Source organism: Anastrepha obliqua, chromosome 5 (assembly GCF_027943255.1).
Source record: "Anastrepha obliqua isolate idAnaObli1 chromosome 5, idAnaObli1_1.0, whole genome shotgun sequence".
NCBI lineage: Eukaryota > Metazoa > Arthropoda > Insecta > Diptera > Tephritidae > Anastrepha > Anastrepha obliqua.
This window is the reverse complement of record NC_072896.1, coordinates 72909334-72922236: the sequence shown is the minus strand read 5'-3', so window position 1 is coordinate 72922236 and position 12903 is coordinate 72909334. Positions and strand designations below refer to the sequence as shown.

The following is a 12903-nucleotide window of genomic DNA, read 5'->3' as shown; positions in this document are numbered from 1 at the left end:
GTTCGTTACCTGAGACAAGTGTTGAAAAACGAAAAGTGTATTATCATTTAATTATAATAAGTATATAGCGATATTTTTTAAATTATTTCAATGATACGACTTTTTCGATTCAGACTTGTGTTTAATAAAGAAACAAAACTAATACAAAGAGCTATAATTCTTAAATTATTTTCCATAATTTCTTATAATAATGTAATATTTTACCTAAAACTTGACATCTTTCTCAATCATAAAAGCAACACTGCAAAATTCAGGCAATGCATCTGGCAATTAAATTGCTCCCGCCAGTCATTTCATTTTAGTGTGTGAACCTATTTTGGAGAATTTTGCAAATATAAAATAATAATAATGCCTAAAGCAAAGAATATTTCAGGCACTGATGATAGCAGTGATTCCGGGCCGGAGGACGTAAGCTAAACTACAACGGCTAACAAGAACTACATATATTAATTTACTTTCACATATTCAACTCTTTCCTCAGAGAAATCCACCACCAGCAAAAAAAGTAAAATCCGGTAAAGAGAAAAGCTGGTCTGGATCCAGTAGTGGTAGTGCAAACCCGAATGGTCCCTGGACCATTGAAAAATTACGCCGTGTTCGAATAAACGAGTTTAAAGGCCGCAAAATGGTGGACATACGAGAGTTTTACGAGAAGGATGGCGAAATTTTGCCGGGTAAAAAGGGTATTTCGTTATACCCACACCAATGGAAAAAATTACTTGAACTTGCACCCGAAGTAAATAAAGCTTTGGGCGAATAATTTAATCTTACACAAAAGGTATCGAACACTATAAATATAACACTTGATACATATATGTCGAATGTATATGTTATTTTGTATTACTTCTTTTCATATATGAAATAAATTATTTGAATTCAGTAGATAAGATATCGTATATTTTTGCAGTAAATAATGAACGCGTCGAGTGAAGGTGAACTCAATCCAATGTAATTCTTGGAATTTTGACAGTTCCGGGAGTTTGATATGGATATAAAAGTTTGGCCGCAGTCAATGCAAATGTCAATGATTATTAACAAAAATAAGCGTACTTATAGATAAGCAGCAAAATGAACACCTGCTTGAAGTGTTTTTCATTGTATCACATAATTAGATTAAGGCAATTGAAACTTTAAACATTTTTCGGAATACACTAATTTTTATTATTTCGTATTTAGCTCAATAAACGAATAAATTGTGCACGAAAATATTCGTTTCACATGTCTTAATAACATAAATTCTCCAGCTCATGAGGCATATTGGAAAGGATCGACATTGCATCCACTTAAAGATACATCGCCAGGAACACACACAAACCCACCACGATCAAGAACGGCACCCATGTTTTGATAACTCCAAGGAATCCAACATATCTGCCACAAAAGAACATCCAAAATGCCAATACTACCATGTTCCAACTAGTTCGTCTCTTATATCGCATTGCATTTAGAGCAGTAGCCACATGCGAGTGGCAATTGTCACAGAATAGATTGTGCATACGTGTTCCGTAGAGTACGGAAGCTTTAGCCACCGCTTCATCCCATTCAACAGTCCCACCCACAACATTTTTCGGATGCAGGCGTAGATAGCGGGTTGGTCGTCCGAAACCCATTTTATCCTCCGAAACGTAATAAGGTCCAGCGAAATCGCGGATAATGCCAATGGATGTGCAAATTCCCATATGCCCAATCATTGGAAAGAACCAGGTAAGCACAGGAATAGGAGTCCAAACGATACAATATGGAAAGCGGTCATTATCAAAATTTATTGGTGGTAACACAACCAGTCCATCTGAATGTTCATCCATCGCAACGCCTACAGCTGCTGTGCCACTATCAGTAGGAAGAGAATGTGAGCTATTTTCAGAGCTGTTATTTGTCATTTAGCAGTTGATTTAAACTTCTTTTTAAATAGCACTGATTGAATGATATTACTTCGAGTGGAAATTCATTTTTGTACTTTTTGACTATAAACTGATGTGAAAAATAAACATACACAACAAGGCGAATTCATACAAGGTACTAGTCAAGGCGAATTTAGAATTGAGATATCGGTAAGACTCCGTCAGAAAATATGAGATTTGCAAGTGGTCTTTCGATTTCTTTGAAACTTTGGGAAATATTAGTTCTAGGTAAGATACATTCGAGCCTAAAAGGATTTTGAAAAATTTTCAAAATTGAGTCATCTACGCCATGTTGAAAATCGGGACCGTGTTTTTTTTCAAAAATCAATATTTCTTGAACCGTTGGATGGATTTCAATGCAATTTACAGACAATATAGAAACAAATAAGTAGTTTAAATTAGTATTATGTTAAAAAAAAATTTCGAAATTTTGACCAAAAAAAAGTAAAAAAAAAATTTTTGAATCAATTTTTAGTTGATTTGGCCAGTTTTTTAGATTTTCTGTTATACACGTAACGATTCCTTATGATTTAACCTTTATTTTGAAAAAAAAAATGTTATGGTGTCTATAATAGTTCTCGAGATATTGCGATTTTAGTGGAAGCGCGCACGCACGGTTCGCGCTGCGTTATGTGTTCCTGTATGAAGTGACTGGAGCAGACTGCTGCAGGTCTGTGCGCGTTTTTCTACTCCCGCGCTGCGTAACCGCGAACTTCACGGTGCGCGCTTCCACTAAAATCGCAATATCTCGAGAACTGTTATAGACACCATAAAATTTTTTTTTTCAAAATAAAGGTTAAATCATAAGGAATCGTTACGTGTATAACAGAAAATCTAAAAAACTGGCCAAATCAAATAAAAATTGATTCAAAAAATTTTTTTTACTTTTTTTTGGTCAAAATTTCGAAATTTTTTTTTTAACATAATACTAATTTAAACTACTTATTTGTTTCTATATTGTCTGTAAATTGCATTGAAATCCATCCAACGGTTCAAGAAATATTGATTTTTGAAAAAAACACGGTCCCGATTTTCAACATGGCGTAGATGACTCAATTTTGAAAATTTTTCAAAATCCTTTTAGGCTCGAATGTATCTTACCTAGAACTAATATTTCCCAAAGTTTCAAAGAAATCGAAAGACCACTTGCAAATCTCATATTTTCTGACGGAGTCTTACCCATATAGAATGATTTTTGGTTTGAATGTTAAAATTCAATCAGAATGAAAACAAACAAGCAAGAGAGAGCAACAACAGAGTAGATTTGACTGTACCACTTAATAGCATGAAAAAAAAAGTTTTACCAATAGATAAATAATTAGCTGATCTGCGTTGACTATAAGGGGTTTTCTTCTTTTTGTCGCATAGGTGGCAACAAAATTAAATTAAAATTTCATGTTTGTAGTATGGAGGCTCGTATTTCAGCGAATATGGCCCCCTTGAACAAGAAATTGGTCACCGACTTCTATGTGGATGGCAAAGCTGCAGATCAGCCTGTGGTGTGTTTAAGGCAATTGGTCGCCCGGTTTTGCACTATGCAGCGCCTGTCTGGCCGCCTGGAACTAGTAACACGCAGTGGATAAAGCCACAGATATGCCAAAATACTGCCATTCGGACAGCGACCGGTTGCCTCCTGTTCAACACCTTCACAACGAGGCACAAATGCTTCCAGTAATGGAGCCTAACAAACTGCTCAGCAAGCAGTTCCTGCTGGGATGTTACCGCAGTTTTCACCCCTGCAGACACCTGCTTGAGCCTTAGCCGCCTCCTAAGCACGTCAGGAGACATCTCTTAAACTACGCCGACGAAATCTTGGACAAAACTGACCGAAATCTACTGGACCTGACAGTGTTTAGACAGTTAATAAACGACATTCACCGGGAGACCGTCACCACCTTATTAAGCTCCCGTCCTGTGAATGCCGTAATCGGAGTCCAACCACCACCTATAGCAGATGAAGAGCTCCAGCTTCCTCGTGAGACACGTGCAACACTGGCACAATGATGTTCTGGATATTGTCCAAACATATGTCCGGCATGTGAAGGCATCCCGCACGACACTAACAACCTTTTCACATGCCCCCTAAAAGCGACTCATCTAACACCCCTCTCCCTCTGGACCCAACCCGTCGAAACAGCTAGTTTCCTGGGCCTACTGTTAGATGAGATAGACGAAGACGACCGGTGAGTACACTACACTGACAGGGCGAAGATTTTGCTACAACAACAACAGGATAAGGCTGGGTTAAAGAAGTGTCCTATCCCCATCATTACTTCATTTTGGTTCGTATTTTGATTTTCACTAGCAGGCATCTGGTAACACAATATTTTTTAGTTGCACTGAATTGCTATTTTCGCCTCCAAGTGAAAATTTATGATATTGATGAAAGCATATGCATTTAAATATTTTGAACACAAAGATAAAAAAACGTGTGTGGGATCATATTTTACGAAGTGCAGTGAAGTTTAAAGAAAATATAGTATATTATTGTGGAATTGCTGAATACACTTCGAAAACGAGTAATTACAAAACTGTTATTTCAGGAATGTCAAAAGTTATAAAAGTTGTTCAGGAACAAATCCACCAGTTTCATTAAATAAGTCATTTTACCTTGCCTAAGCTTGTTCATGCGAGATTACACAAAACTAAAACCACATTAATTCCACAATTTAATTTTTAATGAAACTGACTTTTCCAAAACCAATCAATATTATTGTCTTTTATTGACATTTTTGAAGCTTTAAAAGTTATATAACGTATTAATTTTATTTCAAATGTTGACAAACGGCTACACTGCCCATGATAAAGCTAAATACAAGGCGAATTCATGTGTGGATGAATTTAATAATGATAAAGAAGATGAATATATATATAATATGTATTAAAAATTTTGTTATCTCAACTATTGTGAATGGCATCATGTTTGTTTTGTTATTCGATAAAACAACTCGGTGTTTATGGGTTTAATAATTGGTTCTATAAAATAATCTAATTATATGTCATAAATGGGTGGTAAAAGTTATTATTGTGATTATTGTTTATGCTTTCTTAAGAACGACATAAATGTGCGTAAAATACATAATTCTGGGTTAACTCATAAAATAGCAAAAATTCGATATATGCGAAGCTTCACAGGTGAGTGCACAATGAAGTGGAGGTGACCAAAAATAAAAGTTGGAAGTGCTACTGCATATTATAATATGACCTGATTTTTCCAGATCCTCGAAAAGTACTGGAGGAAGAATGCAGCAAAGAATCTTGCTATCGTTATTTATCTGGCAGGTATTGCAAATTTGATTTACTGTGCAATTCAACACATTTTAATAAAATCCAACTACAACGATTACGGGAAATAGGTTGGTAAAATATCAAAACGAAAGTTATGGAATAATTTATTAACTTAATTATAGCTGATCGATTGGAAAGAACTCGAAGGCAGAAACCCGATCCTAAGGCAGTAAACGAAATTAAAAAAAAGATTATACTGCCTTGGCAATCTAACGACGGTAAAAAAAGACGACAGGAAACCAAAAGATTTACAGAATCCTTAAAACCTATTAGCTTTAATCGAATGAATAGTGATAGCTTAAACCTTGAATGGGGTTAATGGGGAAGAAACGATATATGTACATACCTATAACTGAATACAGAAAAAATTCCAAAACACATTAGCACATATTACATTTTTTTATTTCAATTTTTATTTAAGTTTTAAATTTTTCCGTCTTTTCCGTGTTTATATGTACAATCTTCTACTTAACCAAGCAAAGTCACAACATTTTCAATAGCGCTGTCAACTTTCAAACTCAATTGAAGCATCTTCCCGAATTCCGAGTAATAAGACTTTGCATCCTGTCCACTAAAATTTAAAACGCGCGGATCAGTAAGATGAGCAAGCAGGAAGAAGACAAAATGCTCTGAAAAATGGAATAATTGAGTAAGTATGTTTGCATATTTAAAAAAAAGTAAATAAATCAATTTCGGAAACCTAATTTATTTTCTATTGCGAAAAACAGGGCTGTATTTCCACTTTTTCGATCACCTGTCTCCAAAAACTTTTTCTTCAACTTTGGTTGTGCATTTCGTGACATATTACCATATTTTTGTTCTAATGTTTTGCAAATATCCTCATAGTATTTACTAAAATCAGTTTCTGTTGATGATTGCACATCCCGATGGAATAAAGGGTTTGTTCGGAGACGTTCATCTAGCGTATTTAGCATTATTTCTGCACGTAGGTAACTATTGGTACGTACTGCAATATGCAAGGGAGTATAACCGTCATCGTTTAGCTGGAGCAATATTTTTGGATCTATTTTTTGCATGAGTAAACGTAATGATTCGGTTTCAATTTCATTGAGTATTGCTAAATGAACACAGGAATTGGAGTGATCATCGATCTCGTTGGCGTTTAAGCCTTCATTCAGCAGAACATCTATTATTTTTGGGAAACAATCTTGAATGATTGCAAGTTGCAGGCAATTCTGAAGAAAAATTAATTAGAATTGAAATTTTTATTTGATTAAATAAGGAAAACTGGAAAACAACAATTTGAAAATGCTTTGCAATTTATATATGTACATATATATATTGTACGTGGTGTTTGTATAAGTAGATAAACTTACTTCATCTTCGTCGGTTAGCAAGTGGTTTAGGTCCAACACTTTTCTCAATTTTTTCCAAACAAAAATTTGTCTACGTAATCCAAATAAGTCATTCGCAATAATGGTGTGGTGTATAGTACTGCAAAAGTAATTATTAAATAATACAAGTATGTACGCATTTACTGCTTCTGAACTATTCTTACAGCAATCCATCTGTTCGTTTATCCACATTCAGATATTCTTCTGCCATAGTGCGCATAATATGCTCTTCTTTTGATCGTTCGTCTGGTGTATTCAATAAATCGAATAACATGTCTGAAGTAATGGAACTAATGGAGTAACGACGGTCAAATAAGTTTATTTCACTTAACTCATCTGATTGCAATTGATCCATGTTCGTAATTTTAAGCTGCAAGAACGCATAATTATTGGTTACAAATATTTACTGCACATATGTATTTCGCAAAGCTTAACATACGTTGTCTACTTTTCTGGATTTCAGTTTAGGCTGCAGTTGCATGTGTGCCAACTGTGCGTGCGATCGTTTTACCACTTGTGGCAGGCATACTTTCCGTTTTCGTTTTCTTTTCACTGGAGGTTTATCTATTTTTGAATCCTGTTGTGTTGGCGTTACGTTTGGTGTTGAGGTAATTAGAGATTTTTGTAGCGCTGGCGAACTTCGATCCCGACTATCATCGCTATTTGTGTTTGAATTTACGCCATTTGGCGTTGTATTTGTTATATTTGTTGCACAAGGAATGATTCCATTTACGTCTGTTTGTGTGGCTACTTCCTTATGCAATAATTGTGTGTCAGAAAAATTACCAAATGACTGTTTACAGTTTGGGCAAAGAGCGTGCACTATCTGCGCGGTCGACGGCCGCCCATTGACTGCATCCAAAATACGGTCTTGTACATCTTTTTCGGGTATTTGTAGAACCGCACGAAATAATTCCGCATAAGCTAACTTCGATTTCACGTTATCAGGGCTGGTTATTTTTAATGCACTGCTCTTACTATTGCTCTTTGTCAATATTACCTTTTTCATATTTCGAGAACTGCACGCAAACCTTACTCAACCAACTTATCAATTGAATTTTCAACACCACAAATGAAAAATAAAACTGAAATATAAAAAGTTTTTACTACAATGGTCAATAGTCTCTTATTTGGGGAAATACCTTTTATGAATACAAACTTGGGTCGACTTCTTCTTCTTCTTATTTTAAATGAAATCAAAGTGTATTTGGCCGATTATAAGTTATTTCATTTACCATACATTTATTAAATTTTTGCATCATATACTAAAAGGGTAGAAAGATCACTTTCATTGATGTTATAAAGTTAACAAAAATACACGTTTCCATAAAAACAGATAGCCTCTACGACGGAAATCCCCTTTGATAGTGACATCAAACTAAAAAAGTTGATAGTGTTGCCACGTTACCAAAGGGCTATCCCCTGTTTTCACTGGTGATTTTGGACCCGCAGTGACAGCTCGTTACTCGTTACAGTTCATATTGTCAAACTAAAAGGGAAGAATCAATGTACACACTTTCAAATCTTGTGTTTTTCATCGAGTAAAATTTCTCTAAAAGTTTTATTTGAACAAATATTAAATATTCCTTATTTCACTACAAAGAACACAAGCAACGGTGGATGTAAAAGAGAAAATAAAAGAAACGGGAAAGTGTCGAATAGAGGAAAATAAGCGACTACTATACTAAAACAATAATGTGCGCATACCTTTGCTTCATAAGTCGTTCATTGAGAAAAAACAAATTCTTACCAACTGCCATATTAATATGGACGGATGTAAGTACTAGGGATTTATATTCGTTTAAAAGATTTGGAAGTGGTTTTTCATTTACATTTTTCTATATTTTGACGGCGGTTTTATAGGCTTAAGAAGCATATCGCCAGCCAATCACCGACATCGTAATGGCGGCAATATAACCGGTGCAGGTCCGCGGCGGGATTACCGCTCCCGATCGCGATCAAGACCACGGTAAGTGTGATTTTATTTCTAATTTTTTATAAGTAAAGAATACTCATCGTTTCGCTTGAAAACCCCAAATTGAGGTTCGATGGAACTCTGTGTTGAACACGACGGTACTAAAAGTATTGCGCTGATTAAAATCGATATTGAAGCTAAAAGGCCAAAGGGAACCTAAAAAGTCAATTGTTGCTAATGTATTCCTCTTTTTCTTACATTCTCTTCCCTTTCCATGCACTTTAGGGCTCACTGCAATTAGCGGATCAAACGTGTACCAATCTAGAATACAGTGTTTCGCTCAAACAAAACGTGAACGTTACTGACTGGCATTGCTTCAAAGTGGGTTACATAACACTACATAAGAAGAATTAGATATTTTTGAAATAAAATGTTTACAGCAAGACTTATCGTAAGAATATTATATAAATGAGATTTAAAGTCGTTTATTTACTAACGAAATATTTTATCTTACATTTAGCCACACCTTATGTCACATATTATTACGATCCCGCAACGGCTCTTTACTACGACGCACATTCCCAATACTATTACAACAGCGAAACATTGTTGGGATCAATGGAAAAGCACCTACGTACTGGCAACACCCGTAGCCGTGGCCGCCACTGTGCAGGATGTAGTCAAGAGTGAAACAAATGAAGATAATGCGGCCTCTTCATCTGCTGGTAACGCAACTGCCAGTGCTACGGTCGCCAATGAAGATGAAAAGAAAGAGAAAAAGGATCCAGCAAATAAGCATGATAAAGTGAAGGTTGCCAAGAAAATAGTTAAAGATATGGAAAAGTGGGCTAAGCAGTTGCATCAAAAGAAAGATTATACAGTAGTTGTCACGCCGCAACCTATATTGCCTTCGAAAACAGATGATGTACCGTCTTTTACTGCTGGCGCAACAGGTGGAGGTGCTAGTGGATACTTATCAAGTGGCTATGCTGATGTCGGTTTCTCAATCTTGGAGAATAAGGAACTTTCCAAATTAGTGGATTATCTGCCTTCTGCGGCGAGTGGAAACAAACTCACTGCATATGCGTCTGATTCGGATGATGAACATGCCGGCTCATTACCGTCAACGTCAACGGGCGGCGCGGCTACGTCTGAAACTAGTGAGAAGGACTATGTCGACTTCCAAAAACTTACATGTCTGCTATGTAAGCGTGCGTTTTAGTCGCTGGAAACATTGCAAAAGCATTTAAAAATGTCGAATTTGCACAAGGATAACTTGCAAAAATTTAATTTTGCTGGTAGTTCTACCGATTCTGGGGATTCTATGAATTCAGGTTTCTCATAAGTGATTTCCGGCATTAAATCTGGGGAAGCCTACAAAACCTATATAAAGAAAATGAGTCAGTTTGATTCATTTGTTCTATATAGTTTAATATATCTGTTGCGGGGAGAATCCTGTATGCGGCTACAAATCTGTTGCGGGAAGAACAAATAGTGTTGCAGGAAGGACCAATAATGTTGCAGGAAGGACCAATAATGTTGCAGGAAGAATCTTGAAGGCGGCTATAAATTCGTTGCAGGGAGAATCCTTAATTCTTAATGTTGCGGTAGGACCAAGTTGATTGAAGCGATGAAATATCCGGCTCGAAGGACCAAAAATGATGAAAACAAATTCCTGTTGGTTATTGTAGTGATGATATTGCGGCAAAAATTCCCAATTTAAAATATGTTGCTTCTGATTCAAAATTACAATTTTTTTCTCTCTTTATTTTACAAAATGTTCCGTATTTATACACATTTCTTTACAAACAAAACCTACTTAATTCACAGAAAATTATAACAAATAACAAAAGTTGAAAAACATTAAAGTATTTTAACTAATATTAAATTGAACTCAACAATATCTTTTTATTATAAATATAGTAAAGGATAGGATAATCTATGTTGATGCATGTATTTCTGTTTTTTTTATTTAGCCTTTATAACTGCATGATTGGTGAATATTTGTATACTATACTATTCAGTTAATAAATTAATATGTATTAAAAAAAAATGTAACTTGTAAATATAATAATTATATGATGCGATGCAAACAAAATGAAATAAAAAAGGAAAAACACCAAAGAACGTAACGTTTGAAGTTAGAAATGAATAATGCATATGGCTATTGCCCCCAAACTAGCTGTACGTTTATCACTACCGTCCGACTCCATCAGTTTGGTTGTGTTTACAGCGATTTTGGTGTCAGATGGGCAGGGTAAATCGGTATACGTAGGACTGTGCGGTTGTTGTTGTTGTTGCTGTAGCAGCATAAACATTCCCCATACATATAAGGGAATGCTGCTGAAGTGACAGTCCTCGGCCGGATATAATTCCGGGTCGTTCCGATAACGTAGAACCGACTGTCGTGGGCACGTAGGGCTGTGCGGTGTTGTGAAACGGGTGTTATATGAATATGCAACGCCACTCTAGACTACATCGTTTGTCCATTAGTTTCTAGTCAAATACAACTACTTAATGATAGATTGTATCATTGAAAGGAATTTCATTCCTTGTTATAAGAAAAGACGACACACGAACACTGGAAGATCCGCATGAAACGATGTAGGAATAAAGAAGATATGTCTATTAAAAGCAGGAATTAAAAATAAAGATTGCGCATTGAAGAAGTCTGTTACATTTGTTTTCTCTATCAATATGTATGTATTTTTGTTGAGATATATGTATACCAGAGAATGCTGACGAAACCACAATTGTTGAGGTGTTCAGCAATCTCCTCGAAATAATATTTTTTTTACAATTTTACTTCCATTATTACAATTTGATTTTAACTGATTATTGTTCAGCGTTTGTTAATTTTGTTTTGGCTTATGGTGCTCACACCCACAAACGTAAATATACCCTCGTACGCCCGTATCAGCTGACATGATGAAACAACCATCTACGATACTACGGAACGGAACGGTGGTGAGAATTCATTTACATGGGGCTCTCATTATGCTGAAAACAGTGAACACCGCACGGAATCCCTTACCGCAGTCCCTTACCGTGCACAAAAACTCACCGAGACACCCGAGAACAACTGCGTTCTTTTAATTACATATTTACACAATACATCGGTTTGTGTGTGTATGTGTTTGGTTGTATCTACACAATGTTGCCATTGATATTTTTGCTTACACACTTTTTCACACATCCGCGTTATCAGTTACAATTTTTCATTGTTTAATAAACCAAAGCCAAAAACCAACAAATGCAAATAGTTCATTTATCTATATTTAACATTATTTAACAGTATTATTAAGCTATTTTAACAAAAATTATCATTTTTCTAAGTTTATATTGTAAATGATTTCGAAATGTACTGCTTGGCAACACTGTGTGGTGAGAGAGCAATCAGCTGAGTCGGTATTACGGGAGTTTTTTAATAATCGTGAAATAAAATCTACGGTAGTACGATACGGAAGGAAGGAACTTTTCGTTTACATGGCGTTCTCATTAGTTTGATCGGATCAGCTGAGTCGGGATTGCGTTTACGGTGTTCACTGTTTTCAGCATTAGTTTCATCGTTTCAGCTGACACAGGCGTACGTTTACGCAGAAATCGGCTGCGGACGACCCTGTTTCGTGACAGCCGAAGTCTCTCACACAATTTTGGTTTTCACCAAACTAATGGTCAAATCTGGTAAATCGATTATCCTTGTATGAACGCGAACTACAAATACCAAATACAGGTAAATATCTCACTTTTCTGCAAATATATTCATTTATATATTGCAAATTGAGTGAGGTATCAACGGTTGTATCATACTGCCCACATTCACCCACTTAAACCTACGTTCTGTGCCAGATGACAGGGTCAAAAACATAAACTGTCACAGTTGTAAACAACCGAAGAAAAAGGAAACAATCTTCCCCTTGCTCTGTGAATGCCCTGCTCTATGGAAGGACAGAATGTTAATCCTGGGCAGGCCGCTGTTCAAGAGTCTCGAACAACTGTCTGGCTTATATGTCAACAACCTAATAAGTACAGACTGGATATAGTCATGCCGTAAATAACTGGTAAAAAAGTTTGTAACGAGGATGCGGCAACAAAATGGTGCTCGTTGGATTCTGGATGAATCACCACTCAAACCAACCAACCAACAAAAGTAACTTGTACAATTTAGAATTTTTATTAAAATAATTCAAAAGCGTTGTTTAATAATGTTAATTATAGATAAATTAACTATTTGTAGTTGTTGGTTTATTATACAATGAAAAATTGTCAATTTGACACACTAACCCGCTTTTTTCTACATTGGCATATGGGCATAAGCTTGCTCATTTTTGTGTGTCTCAAGTTAAACGTACCCGGCGTTGAGTGTGATTTTAAAGTGGCAGTTTAATACATACAAATACTTGGCATCTCTACAATTTACTCGTTACAACCCACGCTGTCAAAT

At 35.8% G+C, this 12903-nt stretch overlaps 4 protein-coding genes across 7 annotated transcripts; 2 read left to right on the top strand and 2 right to left on the bottom strand.

Moving 5' to 3' along the window:
- The first annotated feature begins 243 nt into the window (after positions 1-243).
- Positions 244-1206, top strand: LOC129247923 (RNA polymerase II transcriptional coactivator). Of its 2 annotated transcripts, none has more exons than XM_054887296.1 (3): positions 244-408; positions 482-778; positions 908-1206. In XM_054887296.1, the coding sequence occupies exons 1-2, from the start codon at positions 349-351 to the stop codon at positions 758-760; spliced, it is 339 nt and encodes a 112-aa protein (XP_054743271.1). In that variant the 5' UTR covers positions 244-348; the 3' UTR covers positions 761-778; positions 908-1206. The 2 variants fall into 2 exon arrangements, 1 of the variants encoding a protein (XP_054743271.1); XR_008582585.1 differs by having other exon boundaries at positions 246-408; positions 482-823.
- Positions 1138-2015, bottom strand: LOC129247921 (transmembrane protein 222). Its single transcript, XM_054887294.1, has one exon. It carries the CDS (start codon positions 1878-1880, stop codon positions 1284-1286), a length of 597 nt encoding a protein of 198 aa, XP_054743269.1. The 5' UTR covers positions 1881-2015; the 3' UTR covers positions 1138-1283.
- Positions 2016-4822: 2807 nt separating this feature from the next.
- LOC129247922 (uncharacterized) lies at positions 4823-8226 on the top strand. 2 transcript variants are annotated; one of them, XR_008582584.1, is made up of 5 exons: positions 4823-5036; positions 5120-5257; positions 5312-5407; positions 5672-5838; positions 8148-8226. XR_008582584.1 is itself a non-coding variant. In XM_054887295.1 (3 exons), exons 1-3 carry the CDS (start codon positions 4907-4909, stop codon positions 5506-5508), a joined length of 465 nt encoding a protein of 154 aa, XP_054743270.1. In that variant the 5' UTR covers positions 4823-4906; the 3' UTR covers positions 5509-5579. The 2 variants fall into 2 exon arrangements, 1 of the variants encoding a protein (XP_054743270.1); XM_054887295.1 differs by lacking the exons at positions 5672-5838; positions 8148-8226 and having other exon boundaries at positions 5312-5579.
- LOC129247920 (uncharacterized) lies at positions 5599-8170 on the bottom strand. 2 transcript variants are annotated; one of them, XM_054887293.1, is made up of 7 exons: positions 7953-8170; positions 7687-7809; positions 6984-7629; positions 6709-6914; positions 6527-6644; positions 5890-6385; positions 5599-5818 (listed from the first exon to the last, which is right to left on the bottom strand). In XM_054887293.1, exons 3-7 carry the CDS (start codon positions 7551-7553, stop codon positions 5658-5660), a joined length of 1551 nt encoding a protein of 516 aa, XP_054743268.1. In that variant the 5' UTR covers positions 7554-7629; positions 7687-7809; positions 7953-8170; the 3' UTR covers positions 5599-5657. The 2 variants fall into 2 exon arrangements, with proteins under 2 accessions (XP_054743268.1, XP_054743267.1); XM_054887292.1 differs by having other exon boundaries at positions 7687-8170.
- Positions 8227-12903: the final 4677 nt, after the last annotated feature.